The 21,966-nt window shown below is 39.6% G+C and overlaps 1 protein-coding gene across 1 annotated transcript in view; it reads left to right on the forward strand.

Annotated features, from left to right (window-relative positions):
* The first annotated feature begins 16,647 nt into the window (after positions 1 to 16,647).
* The window catches only part of LOC127617763 (microcephalin-like), an 80,780-nt gene continuing 75,461 nt past the window's right edge, over positions 16,648 to 21,966 (forward strand). The window contains 1 exon segment of the mRNA XM_052089840.1: positions 16,648 to 16,663. Within this exon segment, the coding sequence (XP_051945800.1) occupies positions 16,648 to 16,663 (16 nt within the window).

Below are 21,966 nucleotides of genomic sequence, written 5' to 3' on the forward strand. Positions count from 1 at the left end.
GCTTAATGGAAGCATAATTTAGAGTAAAAAAAAAAAAAACTCTTAAATGTTAATCTTTTTCACACCAAATTGATCGTGTTGCTTTATAAGACATTAATTTAACCGCTGGAGTCGTATGGATGACGTTTATGCTGACTGTCTGTGATTTTTGGAGCTTCAAAAGAGAAATCTCCATACACTTGCATTTTAAGGACCTACTGAGCTGAGATATTTTTCTATTTTTCTTCAAATGTGTTTTGATGATTAAAGAAAGTCATAAATTATGAGAGAATTTTCATTTTTGGGTGAACTATTCCTTTAACATGAATGATAGTTCTAATTCCAGATTCACTTTCTGTATATATTTTTTTTATCACTTTATATATCACAAAATATCTTTGTTTCTCTCAAATGTCTCTTTTTGTTTGATTTTTTTAGTTACTTTTGCTAGTAACATAACTCAAGGTAATTGACAGGTAATTGACTGAATTCAAATCAGCAACTCTTGTTTGAATCGGTCTTCTTACATGAAACTAAGTTATATCTAAACATTTCAGATAAATCTGATACACTGATCACGGGTTTACTGTGGGATCAACAGCCCCTAGTGAAATCATGTGTCTTGGCCAGTTTGATATGTGCTCCGAAGCACTGATTCAAAATAAATGATTCATAAATGTTTCAAAGCTTTGTGAAGCAGTGTTTCCGAAAAAACCCATCTCTTGCCCTAGTAATCTATAGTTCACTGTGAATAGCAAAATATGGCATGTTAGCTAGCATGTTAGCATGTTTAGCTACAAGGCTCCCAAGCTGGATCTAATGGCTTACTTGTTACTGTGGGAATTTCTTAATCAATTACCTTTACAGAATTTGGCAACAAAACACATTTTAGTCACCAGAGAAAACACTTCACTGTGAAAATCCTATAAGTAATAAATCCTATATCTACAGTGATGCTGGTCTATTTACTGAAAAGCAGTTATAGAAATTGTCTGTGGCTTGAAATGTTGTATACCACACTCTTGTATATCAACCTTTTTGGTTTTAAGCAATTCCATTTGTGACAATAATTTTTCAACTCCCAATGCGCTTGCAGATTGCAACTCAGTATTTTTATCTCCAGTACTTAGCTCAGTTTTTTTGCTTCTATTTATTCTATTCACATATATTTTTCAGTCCCTGCTACTGTTACATATAAAGATGCCTGAAGCATAATGCTATGCCCACTGAAGTTTCACTGCAAGGATGGTGTTGGGTTTGTGTGCCCAAACATACCTGTATGTGTACTGTAGCACTAAGGTCCAAAAGATCATTTTGGGTCTCATCTGACCATCCATTGAATTTCCCCTCAAATATTTGAGTTTAAAAAAATTTAAAAACATTGAGCAAACTGAAGTTGAAATCTGATATGAGAATTTTTTTTTATACAAATGCTTTCTACTCACCACCCTTATGTACAAGCCAGAACTTTGAAGTGTGATTGATATTGTTGTCTCATGCACAGTGTTCTTTGTCCTGGGGCTGCAGGTGGCCGTGGTACACAGTGGGTTTTTATAAGCAGTTCCATGGAGATTCACCCGGTTGTTCCATATGTTCTTACATTTTGGCATTCAGCACCATACACTTGTGCTTTGCAGCATACTCAATGCATTTTTCGAGAACGTCTTATACAACCCCAGTTCTGAAAAATTTGGGACAGTATGAAAAATGATAATAAAAACCAAAAGGGGTGATTTGTAAATTATATTCACTCTTTGCTATATTGAAAGCACTACAACTAGATATTATATGATAACCATTTCATTGTCATTTCAAATCAGATGATTACAACACACTCCTAAAAAGTTGAGATGGGCAATTTAAGACTAATAATGATTTGATGAGTTAAAGTAACAAGACGATGTGAAACAGGAGATGTTAAACAGGTGAGGCAATCGGCAAATCAGGTGAACGGTGTAGGAATTACAACAGTTTGTATATGTGCCTCCCACTTTTTAAGGGACCAAATGTAATGGCACAATTGGCTGCTCAGCTGTTCCATGGCCAGGTGTGTGTTATTCCCTCATTATCCCATTTACAAGGAGCAGATAAAAGGTCCAGAGTTCATTTCAAGTGTGCTATTTGCATTTGGAATCTGTTGCTGTCAACTCTCAATATGAGATCCAAAGAGCTGTCACTATCAGTGAAGCAAGCCATCATTAGGCTGAAAAATCTAAACAAACCCATCAGAGAGATAGCAAAAACATTAGGTGTGGCCAAATCAACTGTTTGGAACATTCTTAAAAAGAAAGAACGCACCGGTGAGCTCAGCAACACCAAAAGATCCGGAAGACCACGGAAAACAACTGTGGTGGATGACCGAAGAATTCTTTCCCTGGTGAAGAAAACACCCTTCACAAAAGTTGGCCAGATCAAGAACACTCTCCAGGAGGTAGGTGTATGTGTGTCAAAGTCAACAATCCAGAGAAGACTTCACCAGAGTGAATACAGAGGGTTCACCACAAGATGTAAACCATTGGTGAGCCTCAAAAACAGGAAGGCCAGATTAGAGTTTGCCAAACAACATCTAAAAAAGCCTTCAAACAGTTCTGGAACAACATCCTATGGACAGATGAGACAAAGATCAACTTGTACCAGAGTGATGGGAAGAGAGGAGTATGGAGAAGGAAAGGAACTGCTCATGATCCAAAGCATACCACCTCATCAGTGAAGCATGGTGGTGGTGGTAGTGTCATGGCGTGGGCATGTATGGCTGCCAATGGAACTGGTTCTCTTGTATTTATTGATGATGTGACTGCTGACAAAAGCAGCAGGATGAATTCTGAAGTGTTTCGGGCAATATTATCTGCTCATATTCAGCCAAATGCTTCAGAACTCATTGGACGGCGCTTCACAGTACAGATGGACAATGACCCGAAGCATACTGCGAAAGCAACCAAAGAGTTTAAGGGAAAGAAGTGGAATGTTATGCAATGGCCAAGTCAATCACCTGACCTGAATCCGATTGAGCATGCATTTCACTTGCTGCAGACAAAACTGAAGGGAAAATGCCCCAAGAACAAGCAGGAACTGAAGACAGTTGCAGTAGAGGCCTGGCAGAGCATCACCAGGGATGAAACCCAGCATCTGGTGATGTCTATGCGTTCCAGACTTCAGGCTGTAATTGACTGCAAAGGATTTGCAACCAAGTATTAAAAAGTGAAAGTTTGATTTATGATTGTTTATCTGTCCCATTACTTTTGGTCCCTTAAAAAGTGGGAGGCACATATACAAACTGTTGTAATTCCTACACCGTTCACCTGATTTGGATGTAAATACCCTCGAATTAAAGCTGAAAGTCTGCAGTTAAAGCACACCTTTTTTGTTTAATTTCAAATCCATTGTGGTGGTATATAGAGCCAAAAAGATTAGAATTGTGTCGATGTCCCAATATTTATGGACCGGACTGTGTAAGGAGCCTCCAAAATCAGCCTAGTCCTTCAAGAGCAAGGATCATATGAGACTTGTCAATTTGCCAACAGATGCTTCAGCAAATAATCCAGCACTTTGAGAACGATGTCCCCCAAAGACAAGTTGGAAGGGTTTTGGGCATTTCACCCTCTGCATTTCAAAATAAAGATTCAAGGAATCTGGTCAAATCTCTGTGCAAAAAGGAAACCCCTTCTGGATCTCTGATCCCTCAAAATCAGCATTCATCTGTAATGGATATCATGAACATGGGCTTGGGATAACTTTAGTAAACCTTTGTTAGTTAACACCAGTCGCCGCTGCATCCACAGATGCAAGTTAAGACTTAACTATGCAAAGCAGAAGCCATACATCAACACTGTCCAGAAGGGCTGCCGACTTCTCTGAGCTCGGTCTCATCTTAGATGGAAAGTAGAACAGTGGAACTGAGTTTTCTGGTCCAAACTGATTTTGAAAAACACAGCCTTTGTGTTCTCCGGGCCAAAGAGGACAGTCCAAACTGTTATTAGCGTCAGGTCCAAAAGCCAGTGTCTGATGGGCCAGGGGCATGTCAGTGCCCACAGCATGGTTAATTCACACATCTGTGAGAAAACCATGAATGCAGACAGATATGTAAAACTTTTGGAGCACCATATACTGCCATCCAGCACCGTTTTTTCCAGGGATGTCCCGGCATATTCCAGCAGGACAACTTCAAACCTCATACTGCCTGGATTACAAGTGCATGGCTGTGTAAGCAGAAAGTGTGCGTGCTAGATTGGCAATCAAGCTAGAAAACATGATCGCCAAAGAGACTTGTCAATATATACAATGAAAATATATATATACAAATAGAGTTGTATTTTGGTCTCTTCTCACCCAATACCAACTGGATTGCTTCAGAAGACATGGAGTTTGGTGAATTATGTTTATACTGATTTTGTGATTTTTAGAGATTCAAAGGTTTGATCACCATTCACTATTGAACTACAGAGTGGAGATATTCTTCTAAAATATTTGTTGTGTTCAGCAGAAGAAAGTGGGGGGTATTGTCAGGGTAGGGTCAAATGCTCACGAAGGAGCTGTGTCTTTAGGTGCTTTTTGAAAAAGGCTTGAGAAACAGCTGCTCAGGTGAAGTTCACCAGGGTGTTCCACCAGCGGGGCACTGTCGAAGTGAAAGTCCAAGAAAGTGATTTTGTTTTTCTATGAGATGGCACCACAAGGCACCTTTCAACCACAGAATGTAATCTTCTGAAGAGCACATAGACCTGAAATAATGTGTGAAGATAGGGGGTGCGGAGCCAGTGGTTGTTCAATAAGCAAGCATTGATGCCTTGAACTTAACTCGAGCAACCATTGGCAGCCAGTGCAGTTCAATGAAGAGAGGTGTTATAACAACCTCAACCACACGGAGTATGCAACAGCTATAAATCTGTTTATGGGAAGGACCTGCCAAATTGTATTCACATAAACATAAATTAAACCAGGTATAAATCCATAAAACAGTAAGTAATGGGTTTTTTACTATTTTATATAAAGTTTTAAAGTCTAACAAAAAATACATCAGCAAGTGATCAAGAAATCAAAATCATCACTGAGCATATGACAAATAAATAATAATAAATAACAAAAATACATATGATAGCCAACTCTCCTGTAAATAACTACCATCCTTGAAACCTATGTGTGTGGAAACCAGTCTGATATGGAGCAACATAAACAACTGTAAGTTGAAAGTCGAAGATTGTATCTTATATTGTCTGATGATAATAGAGAAAGTCCAGCCAAGATGTAGATATGGAGGTAGATGGTGGTATTGAAGTCCAATTGAAATAATCCAATTTAAAATAAATCAATTTTATAGATAATCCAACATAAAGATACACCTTTATAATCCTTAGTCATGAGCTCTCAAGAGATCCACAATGCGATGAATAGGAATTGTTTGTTAATGGAAATCATCTTTTTAATCTTCATCCGATGAGTGAAAGCAGAAGACTACTACTAGATCTAAAGAGTCCTTCTAAAATAAAAGGCATAAACTAACGTTAGCAAACAAACTCATAATACATACAAAGCATGTTCAATGAATACAAACCCATACAAAAACCAAACCAGAAAATATATAGATTGAATGAAAGAAAAGAAAACAATCCTTACATTGATTGAGGTTGAAACCACAGTTTCCCAATCAGGACTCAGTGAGGCTTGTGGCAACACAGAAAGTAAGCCATGCTTACTCTGCCCAACAAATCTGACTTCTATCTAGCTACATACCAATCACTAGAGCCACATAGCATCCCCTAGTGGTGAGTAGTAGAATAACTCTCTGAGAGAAACATGGTAACCAGCATGTGACTGTCACAGCGTGGGACTCGTTGAAGACCAATCGTGCTGCGGCATTCTGGATCAATTGCAGAGGTTTTATTTTACATGCAGGAAGACCTGCCAGAAGAGCATTGCAGTAGTCCAGTCAGGATAAAACAAGAGCCTGGACAAGGAGTTGTCTAGCATGCTCAGTGAGGAAGGGTCTGATTTTCCTAAAGTTGAACAAACCAAATCTGTATGATCAGGCAGTCTTTGCAATGTGGCCCGAGAAGTTCAGCTTGGATCGACGAACATAACACCAAGATTTCTGGCTGTCCTGGATGGTGTAACCATAGATGAGACTAATTGAATGGTGAAATGTGATGAACTTCTGGGTTCACTGGAACCCCCGAAAGCTCAGTTTTTGCAGGGTTGAGTTGGAGGTGGTGTTCTTTCATCCAATCTTTAAATGTGCTGGATGAGATAAAAGCAGATACCGTCGGATCTTCAGGCTTGAATGAGAGGTAGAGTTTTGTCATCAGCATAGCAAAGATAGGAAAAGCCATGTTCCTGAATGACAGATCCCAGTAATGATCTGTAAATGGTGACGATTAGGGGTCCGAGCATTAAGCCCTGAGGTACCCCAGTAGCTATTTGGTGAGATTTGGACACTGCTCCCCTCCAAGACACCCTGAAAGACCTACCTGTGAGGTAAGACTCAAACCAGTGGTGCACGGCTTCTGTGATGCCCTTTGCCATGAGGGTGGGATGTAGAATGTGGTTGTTTACTGTGTTGAAAGCAGAAGACATATACAGCAGAATGAGAGCTGATGATTTGGATGCAGCCCTTGCCCATCTCAGTGCTTCAGTAATGGATAGCAGAGCAGTTTCCATAGAGTGGCCATTTTGAAGCCAAACTGGTTGCTGTCTAGCAGGTTGTTCTGGGAGAGAAAAGATGACAATTGGTTGAACACACTCATACAAGTTTTTACTGTGAATGAAAGGAGAGAGACAGGCCTGTAGCTTTCTAGGAGTGCAGGGATTAGTGTGGGTTTCTTAAGTAGAGGGGTTGCCTGAGCCTGCTTAAATGTTTTGAGAAAGGTACCAGTGAGAAGAGATGTGTTAATGATGTGTGTGAGTGCAGGTAGGATTGAACGAGAGCTGTCTTGGAGGAAATGGGAGGGAATAGGATCAAGGGGGCATGTAGTGGGATGGCTGGAGAGGAGATGTTTAGAGGCTTCAGCCTCTGATGAGTAAAGTATTAATTAGAAAATGCAAAAAGTGGCATTTTTCAAGATGAGTTCATCAAACTTTCATGTTCTCACGTTCTGGCATTTCTGACTATTCTGCTATTTTTTATTATATTGCCGGCCAGTGTATGAGAGAGACACGTTTGGAGCACATCACTGGTTTTAAGTGTCATAAACAGCACGTTTTTAAGATGCTGTTTCAAGCTAAAAGTAGTTTGAAAATCAAGTCTCGGGCTCCCTGCATTTTGCACTTCTCCCAGCTTTCAAGAACATGTCCTGTTTGACCAGCTCTTATTCTGTTGCTGAGATGCTTGTGAGGGTAGTTGGGGTACGTTGACTTCAGATTATTTGGTCTTGGACAAATTTGAAAAGAAATGTTTGAGTTCTTGGCAAATCTGCGCACAGTTTGAGACACTGTTGAGATCTCTTCTGCAACTCCACTGGAGACACATGTGAGATGGTGTCAAAAGGAGATGTTGGGAAGATTGTTGGACCCATTTTATGAGTGAAAGTAAATGGTGGCAGAGGCTAATTATATGCCTAAATTCTCCTTGTTCTACAGAAGAAAGTCCTACATGTTTGTAATGGCATGCAGGTGAGTAAATGATTTCAGAATTGTCATTATTTACTCACTCCATTTACTCTACATTTAGTTTATCTGCTGTCTAGGAGGCAAAAGAAATCTCAGTTACATACTGAGTTACAACTGGTCATAAGTTTTAACAAACTAAACAATTTACAAGTGAAAACCCTTGGCGGTACTCTAATGGTGTTCAGATAGTAATTCCTAGTACTTTTAAATATATCATGGTATTATTCATTACTTTATCAATTTACCATGGTATTTACATGGTAAAAAATAATGCTACCATGGTACATGTCCAAAACACCATGGTAGAAGACTATCATGGAACGTTTTGGTACTTTGTGCATTCAATGCCTTATGAAAATACAGTATGTATATATATAATCTTGACAGAAAAAGATTAATGTTACTGGTAGTTTGTGGTATTTTTTGTGTGTTGTTTAGAATTATATCATATCACTCGTAATTGTAGATCAGTGTAATTTACAGCAAATAATATATCCCAATTTTCTTTTATCTAAACAGCATCCACTAATGGCTTTAAGTGAGTGGACGTGCTTTGGTATTTGATGATCAAGAGTGCAGCGTGTGGAGGAGTGTTTCCTCTTCCTCTTCCTCTTGCTCTCTCATTAATTCAAATGGCTTGGACAGTTAATGGTCCAGCATATCAATAATTAATTGACATGCATATTCAGTAAAGAGTAGTGGACAGCTGCACACAGCCTCCAGACAGAATGTGACCAAAAAAATAAAAACAATAGCCTGTGTGACATTCTTGTGGTGTCCCACTGCACTCGCTCTGTGTCCCAAACAGGGTTTTGCCTTGAAAAATGGTTTAAAAATATTAGTTCTGAATTAACATGAGTATGACATAATTTATGCAAAATAAATATTAATATCAAATGTAATATATCCTTTTGTTTTTTTTTTGTTGTTTTTTTTAATGTGTGCGCGCCCAAAACTTCTAGGGTGTTGTGGGTTGGTCTCTAGGTGCATTTATCATTATCATTATAGCCAGCTGTTGGACATGTTACGTGGGAGTGTATTTGCTTTGTGTTGTTGGGGAAAACAGTGTATTGGTCTAGTTTTCCTTGGTGTGTTCTCTCTCTTTTCTCTCTCACTGTAATGATTCACAGGTGGAGCTGCTAACGAGTGACCTGATTGGTGACGAGAGTGTTTGGCGCTGTATTTGAGTCTCCTGAGTCATGGATCCAGGAGTCCCCGCTCTCATGGGGGATATTGGCAGGTTCCTCTTACTCCTCGGGCCTCAGAGATTTCAGCGTTTGTGACCCCTGACGATTTTATGCAGTACTCTGTTATGGCATTTGGAATGCGAAACGCACCGTCCACATTTCAGCGCTTAATGCGTATTGTACTAAGTGGAGTACAGAAGTGTGATGCCTATCTAGACGATATTATAATATATTCTTCTAGTTGGGAAGACCATTTGAGTTCTTTGTGTGAAGTGTTTTCACGTTTTTGTGATGCATCTCTGACGGTAAACCTAGCCAAATGTGAGTTCGCCAAGGCAACAGTGGTTTACTTGGGGAAAAGAGTGGGTCAGGGTCAAGTATGCCCGGTTGATGCGAAGATTGCATCAGTTGTGAAGTTTCCAGTACCAGTGAATAAGAGAGAACTACGTCGATTTTTGGGAATGGCAGGATACTACAGAGGGTTCTGTCGTAACTTTGCCAGTGTTGTATCACCATTAACCGATCTCCTCAGCACTGCTAGAGTATTTGTGTGGTCTCCTGCTTGTGAGCAAGCTTTTTGTGCAGCTAAAGATTTGCTATGTAATGCTCCTGTTTTGGCAGCGCCAGAGTTTACGCTCTTTCAAGCTGGAAGTGGATGCGTCTGCTACTGGGGCTGGTGCAGTTTTACTCCAAGAGAGCGAGTTGGATGTTGATCACCCAGTTTGTTACTTCTCGAAAAAGTTCACGTTATGTCAACGCAGGTATAGTACCATTGAAAAAGAGGCCCTTGCGTTGCTATTAGCGTTGCAACATTTCGAGGTGTATTTAGGTGGAAGTTCATTTCCAATTGTGGTGTATACCGACCACAACCCACTTGTTTTTTTGGCTTGTATGTCCAATTCGAATCAACGCTTAATGCGTTGGGCATTGATAATTCAGGAGTTTAATTTGGATATTCGACATCAAAAGGGCTCGCAGAATACTTTTGCGGATGCGTTGTCCCGAGTCTATGGTGCTGAAGAGTAAGATAATTGCTGTTGTGCAGTGTAGTAGATACAAACTTCCTGTTAGCATCTTTTTGGTGGGGAGGTGTTACGTGGGAGTGTATTTGCTTTGTGTTGTTGGGGAAAACAGTGTATTGGTCTAGTTTTCCTTGGTGTGTTCTCTCTCTTTTCTCTCTCACTGTAATGATTCACAGGTGGAGCTGCTAACGAGTGACCTGATTGGTGACGAGAGTGTTTGGCGCTGTATTTGAGTCTCCTGAGTCATGGATCCAGGAGTCCCCGCTCTCATGGCTTCCTTGACGAAGAGTTGTGTTATTGTGATCTCTTAGTGCATGTTAAAGACATTTGATGTGAATCACAACCTTATGTTAAGTTGTGATTTGTTATGTTAAATTTTAAACTTAACATCCTAACCCTTATCTAACTGGAGCTACGGTAGGGAGGTGGATGCCTTTTTGATTTATTCTCTTGTTTATTATAGTTAGGGAGGGAAGCTTTTGTATTTTTTGTTTCTTATCTGATTTCTAGGTTAGTATCTTTAAATTAGTTAGTTTTGTTTTATTATTTGTTTTGGCTGTTTCCCCTCCTGAAGCTTTATGTTATTCCTTATTGACTTATGTTTAATAAATTCACTTTTTTTTTCACTTTAAAGTGTTTTTGGTGTTTTGGAAGCCTTGGGAGTGAGAGCGGGGAACTCCAGGGATCTTGTTGATCAGATCCCTGTTAATTGTTATGGATGGTTTTGTTCTATTTTGAATAGAGTTATGACTTAATGCGTAACAGACACTACATGTTCTGGTCAGCAGATGGGACTGTTGTCATCTGGCAGGTTTCAACAAAGCTGTCTTTAGCTTTGTCACAAATGAAACAATGTACACTACTTAGACTATGCACTCAGCAGTGTAGTGTCTTCCCAAATGGAACAGTTAACAGTGTTTTACTAGATGGAAGCATTCACCGTTAACAGCTGATGAAATGCATGCGATGTGTTGCCGCTAGCTGTAGCGTGTTAGCCAACCTCAATTCAAGACTTATAACTCAAACAATGTACATATTCACACAGCGTGTGGTGATGGTTAAGCAATCAACTTACATTTGTAAGTTGCTGTCTTCACTGAAATTTCGCTAGTTGCTTCATTGTCCATTATTTATAATTGTTTTGTCAGACAAACACAGCAAGGTAACTCTGCCCCTTCCGCTACATACGGTAAGCTGCGACCACAGAGTGAATGAAGTGTCCAAAATTTCACACCCCATTTTAATGGTTAAAGAAGTACATGATCTGGGTTCTTAAAGTACACTTCTTTTTGATGCATTTTCTGTGTTAACATAGGCTACTACTCACACTACTTATATTACAAAATTATGTTGAATACCCTACTTTACTTGTGTAATTTCTTTAAAATCATGATAGCGGGTAATAACTGAAACAGACAACAAGAGTACTTAGAAACATATTGTCAATTTTAAACGTATTTTGAAATGAATTCTTTCAACACTAGCAATGCCCTTGTCCCATATATGTGAAGGAATCTGAGAGCGTGGTAGCTAAAGTCAAACGGCATATAAAGCTTCAAGTATAAGCAACCCAGTCTCATGACAAGTAATAGTAAAACAAAATGAAGAAATTACAGTAAAAGTATAGCTCATAAAAAATCTTAGAACTTTTACTCCCATTGAGAAAAATAAAGATCCAATGAATGATGTTATTATGAGTTCTCCTACTGTAAGTTTAACCCCAAACCTAAACCTAACAATAAAGTCTAACCCCTTACCCAAACCCTAAACCTAATCATGACTGTAATAGGAAAATAACTTATGTAAGAAAAGGGCTTTTCACACTGTGCTTAACCCTGGGTTATCTTCATTCTAAACCCCAGTTATAACCCCGGCTAAAGGAACGATTCACACTTGCACTTTCGAAAGGGGTTAGCACCACTTTTTACCTGGGGTTATAAAACCCTGCACTGGAGCAGGGTTAGCCTCATGTTTGTATGTTAGCCCCGTGTTGCGGTGACAAAGGTATATGGTATGAATCGATGCAGCATTAAATTGTTGCAGAAAGTTGCTTAGCAACAGACAACCAATCATATAAAGCCTCAGTACTTACTGTACCTCATGAAATAATCATGCGCTTTGTACCGTCACTGAAACAAATGTAGAGTGTGAAACATCGGAACATGAACACCCAGGATTCATTTTTAATCCAGGGAAAAGTATGAACAGTGTGAAACAAACAGGATAACCCAGGATTCCATTTACGCTGGGTTTAGAATAACCGGGGTTAGCAATTTCAAGCGTGGAAAGACATTAAAGAAAACATCAGAGTTTGGGACAAGATGAGGGAAGCGTATTACAGGTTATTAAATAAATAATTTGTCTTGCATGCAACAATAAATCCACAGACATTTCCTTTCTTGTAATAAATTGTTGAATAAGAGGATTTAGCTAAAATTTGATGCCTATATTGTATCGATTTAAAATTATGTTTGTTAAAGGAATATTACAGGTTCAGTACAAGCACCATCGACAGCATTTGTGGCATAATATTGATTACCACAAAAATGTATTTCTATTTGCCCCTGTGTTACAGTGGGGCACTTACAATGGAAGTGAATGGGGGCAATGTTAAAATACTCACTGTTTCAAAAGTTTAGCCACAAGACATAAACTATATGCGCGTAAACATGATTTTACTTGATAAAATCACTTGCTAACCTTTTCTGAGTAAAGTTATAGCCAATTTTGTTTGTCAACAAACCCAGAACCCTAAAATGACTGAAAAATGTAAAATTTAAACAGCTTTACAGCTCAAATAATACATGAGTTTTTACAGAATAACGTATGTAAGCGTGTTTGTAAAATTATAATCTTCACTTTTCTGCCTTTTTAATGCTCCAAAAATTGTCCCATAAGTGCCTCACTGTAACCGCGATTTTTGCTTTTTTTTTTTAAAGAAATGGAGGGATGAGTCTAAATACATTTTTATGGTAATAAACTTTATGGCACAAATGCTGTCGATTGAGCTTAACTTGTATTGGAGCCGTGGAATTCTCAGGCATTGGCCGCGACAGAGGAACAGTCTTAGTGGCTGTGCGCACAAGCAGGGTAACAGCCTCCATGGTCGTGAGAACAGACAGTGCCGAGGGAACGACCTCCGTGGGAACTGGCATTGATGGGGAAACAGCCTTTGTGGCTGTGAGTACAGGAGGGGACAGGGGAACGAACTCTGTGGTCCTGGACACAGGCAGTGACTGAAGAGCCCTTCTTCTCCTCTTCCGTACTGCCATGATCACCGCTGTAGGAGACTTGGAAAGCAGAGCCGTGGTAGGCTTGATGAAGGAAGGCAGAGCCATGGGGGGCTCAAAGGGCAGAGCCATGGGAGGCTTGATGAGGGCAGTCTCCAGTACCACTGTGGCTGGGGAGAAAGTGGTCTCCATTGAAGGGAGCTCGGAGACCACTGGAGCCATAGCGACCCCCTGAAAATTCCTCTATGGCTGGAGCTGGCTGTGGGATAGGCGAGGCTTGCAATGCTGGCAACTCAGGCTCTGAGATGAACGAGGCTTGCAACGCTGCAACTCTGGGACGGATGAGGCTTCAAGAACTAGCTGGTTGTTCGTGACAGGCGTAGGCATTGGCTCATTCACTGTGGCAGGTGTGGGTGTTGGCTCGTTGACCATGGCAGACATGGGCGTTAGCTCGTTGACCGTGGCAGGTGTGAGCATTGGATTGTTGACTGTGGCAGGTGTGAATGTTGGATCGTTGACTGTGGCAGGCGTGAGCATTGGATCGTTGACTGTGGCAGCTGTTGGCTCATTGACCGTGGCAGGCGTGGGCATTGGCTCGTGGTCCGTGGCAGGCGTGGCTGTTGGCTTGTGGTCCGTGGCAGGCTTGGCCATTGGCTCGTTGACCATTGGCTCATTGAATGTGGCAGGCGTGAGATCATTGACTGTGGCAGGCTCGGACATTGGATTGTGGTCCGTGGCAGGCATGGCTGTTGGCTTGTGGTCCATGGCAGGCATGGCCGTTGGCTCGTTGACCATTGGCACATTGATCGTGTCAGGCATGGGTGTTGGCTCATTGACCATAGCAGGTGTGTTCTCTGAGGTGGAGGCCATGACGGGGGCCTCAGATGGGAAATCCACTGTAGAAATACTGCCATCCTCTATAGCTCCTACAGTGAAATTTGATCCAATCAGCAATAGCACAAAATCCATGAATTGAGTCCATACAATTTGGCCTTGAGGCATAAGAGACTTGACTGCCTCATTAAGTCCAAAGCAAATAAGAGCCACCTCATTAAAGTCCACCTCATTAGCCAAATCACAAAATTCCATAACATACTTTTCTAGGGGGTGATTTCCCTGACGTAACCAGATGAGTGTAACTGCTGGGTTAATTTTTTCTGGTTGAGGATTCTGTAACGTTCAGGAAGGACAGAGCATGCACGAGCAGGACAAGACACAGTGCAAAAAAAACAAAAATACAAAACAAGACCTAACTATGACTATGACATGGCGTGATGTGACGTGACTATAAGAAAACAATGAACAAGAATCAAAGACAAAGTTACCGGAATACACAATCACAATTAGAGGTCGACCGATATTGGTTTTTTCAGGCCGATGCCGATGCCGATCTTTTGAAATCCGGGTCGGCCAATGGCCAATTAATGCTGCCAATTTATTTTGGCCGATATGTGCTTGTTTTTAACCTCTTATTTGAACCTTTTATTTGAAAGATAAAATGTAACACACATAATTACATAAGATAGACAAAATTTCTCAACAAATACATTTATTGAACACTTGACCAATCTGCACTTGTACACTTAAATTAAAAATGTATAATGTAAAAACATATTGTATAAATAATGTATAACAAATATATTAAATAAACAAAGCAGGTGTTACGAACTGCTCCGAGACACGAAGGTTGAGATCCAAATGCAGCTTGTCAATCGTCACATGTTTAATAGACAGCTTCCCCTTTAAGACCGAGTTCAGATCTAATAGGCTTCTGATGCGCCAGATTTTCTCCCAACTATTTCCATAACTATGTCCATTTAAGACATAAACTGTGTTTAAGTGAATCTCCAAGCCGGTCGTTTAGACATATTTTTGTGTATAGTTGATCGTTTAGACGCATGAAACCCAAAGTAGCCTATACTTTGCTTGTCTCTTTGCGGTGTGTTTTCGGAGCGCGCGCCGCCTTGGGACCGGTATCTCTTGCGCTCTTTTTATTATTAAACGCGTCCCGCAATTTAGCAACAGTAGCTAGACTGCATTTTACAACAATCACCGATCGTGCTGATTCTGACGTTAAGTTTGAATTTTAGGGAGAAATGTCAGTGCACCGCTGTGAAGGGAAGGAAGTTGTGCAAGACAGAATGCAGCTTATGTATAAATATTCTTTTATAATCTTTGGAAGGCGAAATCTGAAATAAAATCAGACTAATAATCACAGATCTAAACCAGGCTACGTTTGAACGTTTAGTTCTGTCACTCATTAAGCTGTGCTCCTGTTGTGCTCGCTATGGCACCGTGTGAGCGAGTTCTCTCTCTCTCTCTCTCTCTCTCTCTCTCTCTCTGACTGCGAATAGCTCAATTGCATCACAGACAAATGGTTTCATATTATTATACATAGAAATGGCTGGCGATATAAAATAACTTTCTCTTTATAGCAATAAAGAATGTATTTTCTTAATTTCTCCAGTACCGACAGCAGAACCTATAACGTCCGAGCTTACCAAAGCCAGTCCTTCAATACTGCGTTGGTATATTTTTATTACTTATTTATCTGCATTGAGTGACAGCCCTCTCAAATATAAGACACACAAACAGAACAAATAAAAGTCTCAGATTCACTGTCTGTAATTGCAAAATTCTTGCTTGCTTATTGTGACATGATAGCAACCCTTCTGCTGTGATAATGCAACTTCAACTACGCTATCAATATCCAAAGTAGCCGAATGTCATGTCAACTATCGCGTTTGTCACGTTTTTTCTTGAAGTTGGCAGTAACATATCAAAAGTTTTTTATTAAATATAAAGAAGTTACACAAATTTAATCCTTACTGTTTTCTCCAAGGAATTTAGCTCCTTCCTTGTAGGCACTGGATGAGGTCTGCTCACTCTGCTGGAAAATGACTCTAGGGGCAGCGTGCGTCAAATACATGTTCCACAACAACACTAGGCTGCCCACAGATGCGCCTGCCTAATAATCGGCTTGATATGCGTGGATATTGGCCGATGCCGATTATGTAAATAATGCCAAAAATCGGCATCACAGTCCTCAACAAAGACAAACATGAGAGCTATAAATACTCTGACATGGCTAACAAGTTAACAAGACTACCAATAACAATACAAGACTAATAAACAAAGGAACCAATTAGAACAAAACACGGCGGGAACAGGAAATCACATGAGAGGAACAGGAAACATGGCAACTAAACTTTCAAAATAAAAGACATGAAATAAAACATGAACAAAAACTAATTTAAACATGACAGACCACCACCACTAAAACATCTCATATAGAGTGCATCGTATCCCATATTGAAGCGACAAAATGCTCAAGCCCTCCCTCCCTTTGCTAACACCAATAAAATAATTTCGTACAACTCGTGATTATTTCGAGTAGATGTAGACATAATTCAGTGTCTCAGTTACTATCCCTTTTGGAAAAGTACTGTGGAGGTACGTACTACTCTTGTTATGGTACAGTTATGGTGTCAGATGGTAATAAACCAAGTACTGAATGATTACTATTATGTTCATTTACCATGGTATTTACATAGTATTACAAGGTGCTTAAGAAACAAACAATGGTACAAATATGGTGCATGTTTAAAGAAAGCATACGATAACTAAGGTATAATGTCTCAAATCCATGGTAAAACAATTTTACTTTTTAAACCAGTGAATATTCCATTTATTTTTTTCCCAGTGAAAGAATGTACCAGGAAGTTTTGAGATGGTAGTCTGCCAGCAAACTGTGTAAACAGAGGCAAAGTGGATATGCAATGAACATAGGACACAGCTGTGCAGAAAAGTTTGGGCAGATGGCAAGAGCTTTCTCCACCTGTTTGTTCACTGTTCAATCGTGCATGCTTCCTTTTCTTCTTTTACGTTTCTGTCGATTATGTGCCCTACTGTAGCAGAGAGGAGAAAAGCTAGCGGTGGTCCCACCTCTCAGCTTTTGTAAGTCCCTGTGCCCATCCACCTAAGTACCACCGTGTCAAGCCATCTCTGAGCAGCTGTGCTGCACGCATCTGTTCTCTGGTAGCTAAAACACACCTTTTGCCAGAATATGTTGGATTACAGGTAGATGCCAACATGGACAAGAAAGGAGCTGCAAGCGCTTTGAGAGTTCTGTCATCACAGTGCATTCAAAGGCATCCTCAAAGTTTTTTGAACCAGACTTGAAACAATGACAGGTTCCTCGCCAGCTTTTTATTCTTGCCCTCTTTATTAAAAAATGATGTTTCAGTACACAAGAAAATAAAAGCAAAACTGATTAGCAATATGAGTGCTTTAATACACACATTTATATTCCCCTACCTAGGTCAAAAAAACAGAATTGAGGCTGTGGTTCATTTTATGAAGCCTATACCCATGTCAAGATCAGATAGAATATATCTGATATTGGTAGAGAGAGCACATGTGCTGTTGCAGGTCAATGTGCAAGAACACGGTTCATTGTTAATCTTAAGAAAATCTTTCCATGGGTAAAAGATTAAATTGTTATTATTACCTTATAATAAACATTTTCTGAAAATTAAGTCTTCAAATTTCTATGGTTTGAAGAAGTGGCTGTACAAAAGAGTATATTGGGTACATTTATATAAATAGGGCATGACACATTTCAGAAGAAAACAGGAGATAACTCAGAGTTGTTGTTTTTTTTACAAAATCTGTCAATGTATTGAGCGTTTCACTGTTTTGCACGTCATTGCTAAAGGTAGTGTAGCTTTAAGTGAACACGCCCTCTCCTTGTAACCCTCTTCCTCCATTGATATATCAGCTAACCAGATGTCAGCAACCCCCAATGCACAAAATGATTGACAGACAGATAGCATTTCTCATTGGCTACATGTCCCCACCACTTTTTTCCTTGGCCAATTTTGTTCATAATAACTTCAGTTATTCAGCATGAGTTTCCATTTTGCATGCTCTACTCGCTCAGCTTTCCTGCAGCTCGCGCTCCTTTCCAGTGGAATCGCGACGCAAAATGCAAACAAGTTGTCCCATGATATAGAGTACAGATGCAATCTTGGTTAATCTTTGGAATAAATCAATATAATTCAGGTTCTGAACATGGTGAGGAACGGTTCCAGTACCATTTTCAATTTGTGGTACAATTACAAACCGTTTTTGGTACGGATTTCACAGTGAGCTAACCGTGCTTCACCATGCTGGTTTTAGTATGTGGCGATTCATGATTGTCAGTTTGCCAACACCAAGGTATCTAAGTTGTTTCCAAATAGCTGGCCAAGTGCGCTAATATTTGGGTGAAGTTTTATATAAATTAATGTATTTTTGGTGTATTTTCATGAATTTAAGGTGATGGTTTAACTAGTGTAGTACATTATTTTTTTACATGCCTTCATCAGGGAGGTCGATTGCACTAGCTAGTTCAAATAATTATATTACTCACATAATATGTTGTCAGTAAATATCCTTTTTAGCTAGTCTGGGTACTTTTACCTTTCTGTGAGTTTGTGTCTGGTGGTATACACAACCCCTTATCATTTAATACTAAACTCTCACCTTTATCTCTTTGCTTTCTCGCATTAGCTCCAATGTTTACCTGTCACATTGTCGCCAATTTACCTATTTGCTGCGTACATTTAATCCTGATTTCGCACCACCACAGCGGAAAAGAAAAATGTAACCATGCCAACTTACCTGGTTCAAGATGGAAAACCACTTGTTTACAACAACAATACAAACTGGTTGGAACGATGATGGAAAATCACCTATGCTCTTAAATGACGTGCTGACATACGTATTAATTCACTGACTAACAAAATTGCAGGACTGACAGTGGCAGATGCAGAGATTGAAGTTGTTAAATTAATTGTCAAATATTTATTTGAGCGCTTGAATTGAAATTAAAAGTGCACTCAGTAAGTTTTTGTTCATGTCATCTTGGACTTGCACTGACACCTAGTGGCCTGGATGCAGCATCATGCAATACACACAAGAGATTTCAGTCACTGATGCAAATGAAGAAATTCACTATTCAGAGTTAGCCATGATTCATTTAATCCATGAGTGAAAGAGTATAATAACAGGGCAGTTACTGAGATTAAGAGAGTAGTATTTGGCTGATCATGTAATTGTAACATGCCAGCCCCCATGAGCAAGAGGTCCTTGCTGCGGACTGTAGCGAGATTTCATCTACTACGTCACAGACATCAATTATCTAGTGGATTAAATCCATATAAAACATGTTATAGGCATATGGAGTGAATTTGTTTGGTATGGATGATGACTAATGTTTTTTATTCATTTGATTCTGTTTCGAAAGCACATACAGTTCTATTTCCTTGGGATTAAAATCTTATTTTAGTTGCCTATAACATGTTTTATACTCGTATATCACAGAGGGACAGAGAAATAGTATTTATTTGATTCATACATTAATGATTATAATATGGGGACAACTTAAGGCCTGTAAATTATTTGGACCCACATTATATTAGGTGGCCTTAACTACTATGTACTTAACCATTTGATACAATGTACTTATTATGTACATACATGTTGTTGCATTGTAATTACATTTAAAGTACCTACATTTAATTACAATTGTAGTTACACCGTTAACTTTACCCTTACTCTAACCCAGCCCTTACCCCAAAACCTAACTCTAACCCCTAATCCTAACACTAACCCTACCCTTACTCGTAAACTTACCCATACCTCAACCTCAGTAGCAGCAAATGTGGGCATTTTGCAGGACAACATGTAGTTACACAGAAAATATATAGTCTTGTATGTGTTTAATGTTAGTACCTAGTAGAAAAGGCCACCTGACATAAAGTGTGACCAATCATTTTGTGTATTTTCTTTTTGCGAGCCATGCTGACACAGTCATGTCATTTAACAGATACATCAGTGATGAAAAGAAATTCAAATTATTAGGCTTTTCTTTGAGTCTGCATAAAAAGAAAAAAAAGATGACTGAAACAGGTGAATTGCTAGCAATGTACAGTGTTTGTCTTGTCTTGTATCTTTTAAAACCAAAAATTATCAAATTTTGGGCCTTTATTGCATTTAACGTTTTTAGTCAGGACCAAAGAATACTATTATTTTTATGACTTCAAACCACCCTTCAAAATATTTTGGTCCCCCAAAAATGGTTTCGGCCTTGGGCACAATAGAGAAGTTTTGTGGAGATACAAAACAATGCATATATCCAGTCTTTTAAATAACCACCAAACTTTGAAGCTGCCAAAGAGAAAATAACATTTTTTATGGTACATGGATAAATGTAAACATTAAAGCTTATTCAGACACAGATGTCTTCCGGCAGTAGTTTAACTACTAGCTTTAGTTAGCCACTAGGCTAAAATAACCTGTCAAACAAAATTGTGTATAGGCTATATGCCATGCAACATTAAATTACATAATATTGCATAATAGATGTATTCGACTTGAACTGTATCTCGATTTGCCCATGGGCGAGATTTGCCGGTTACAGCCGGGGGAGGAGTTGAAAAGAGAGCAGCCAAGCCGGACACTTTCGCTTCCAGTCACATATGCTGAACCCACACCAGTCACAAATGATCACACAATGTTTGCTTTCTTTATTTCAGATGAAGTGGAATTCAGAAAGACAGCTGTTTAAATTTTACATAAAATAACCAGAAACATTGTTCATTTGAAAAGTTTATGTGCTGCTTAATATAGTTTCTGTTGTTTGTATAAGAAGAAAGTCCAATGAAAGCCTGTATTCATTTAATATCAATAAAGGAGTCAGTATTTTTTATCATTTAGAATTTTATTTGAATGAATAAACATTGTATTACTATGAAAAACATAATATAGCATGATATAAAAATGATGTACTGTTATAAAAACATGAAGTTGTGATAGTTTCGGTGAACTGGAGGTGTCAGAATAAACACCATGGTAATGGCATACTAATACATACTATATATAATACATACTACTCTTATATCTGCCATATGGTGCGTTGAGACCAGAGGCGTCAAGAGCGTCAAATCGTCCGGAAGTCATTAATTTTCTATGGCAGCCAGCGTCTCCTGGAGGTGAGTCTTGGCCGTTGTGGGCATCAGAGGAAAGTTCAAGTGCGGGCAACATTATGGTAATGAGCTTTGATGCGGTTCGGTGACAACCTATTGGAATCAAGAAGAGCTCCGCTCTAGCAAAGTCTTGAGAACAAAACAGTGTAAATGTTGGTTCCCACCAAACATTAGTTCTGAAGACAAAATGGAGGAGAAACTAATTATTGCAGTGGTGCATTTTCCCGTAATATATGATCTGCCCTGTTTGCTTAAAGGGATATATGTATTTTATTTTGTTTATTTTTGTAACAAACAACCATCATTTTAATTACTTTCTGCCATCGATCAATTTCTTACTTTCACATTTAAAAGATTTCATGAGGATATACGCTACATGTGATAGGTCGGCAAAATGATACTGGTCGACATGTCTGGATGTTTTGCGGCCCCTTTAAATATAGTTCACAAAACGACTCGGTTACTAACGTAACCTCGGTTCCCTGAGAGGAGGGAACGAGTATTGCGTAAGTAGCTTACGCTATGGGAAAACTCAGTTTCTCGAGAAATATTGAAGTCTTTATGTAAAACGCATTGCAGCTGCACAGCAGACAGCAATGAGCGAGGCAGCTCGGTTTTTCTCCGTGTGTTCACGCCCAGACTCACGCCGGTTTGATACCAGTCGACGGCCTTCCAGGGCGTCAGGGCTTTTATACAGCCGTGATTCGCTCTGATTAAAAAGTGGCCCGAGCGCCACACGTGAGTGGGGACACGGCTCTTGAGCCAGCGTTGGAGAGGACGCATGTGCAACAATCCTAGCTGGAGTACAGCTGATGCCGAGGCCATGAGACCAAGCATCCTTTGAAATCGTTTGACGGGGGCGCACTGAATGATGTTGCAAGGCGCCGAATAGCGAGCGCGCGCTCTGATGAGAGGCGCGCCG

Source organism: Xyrauchen texanus, chromosome 24 (genome assembly GCF_025860055.1).
Source record: "Xyrauchen texanus isolate HMW12.3.18 chromosome 24, RBS_HiC_50CHRs, whole genome shotgun sequence".
NCBI lineage: Eukaryota > Metazoa > Chordata > Actinopteri > Cypriniformes > Catostomidae > Xyrauchen > Xyrauchen texanus.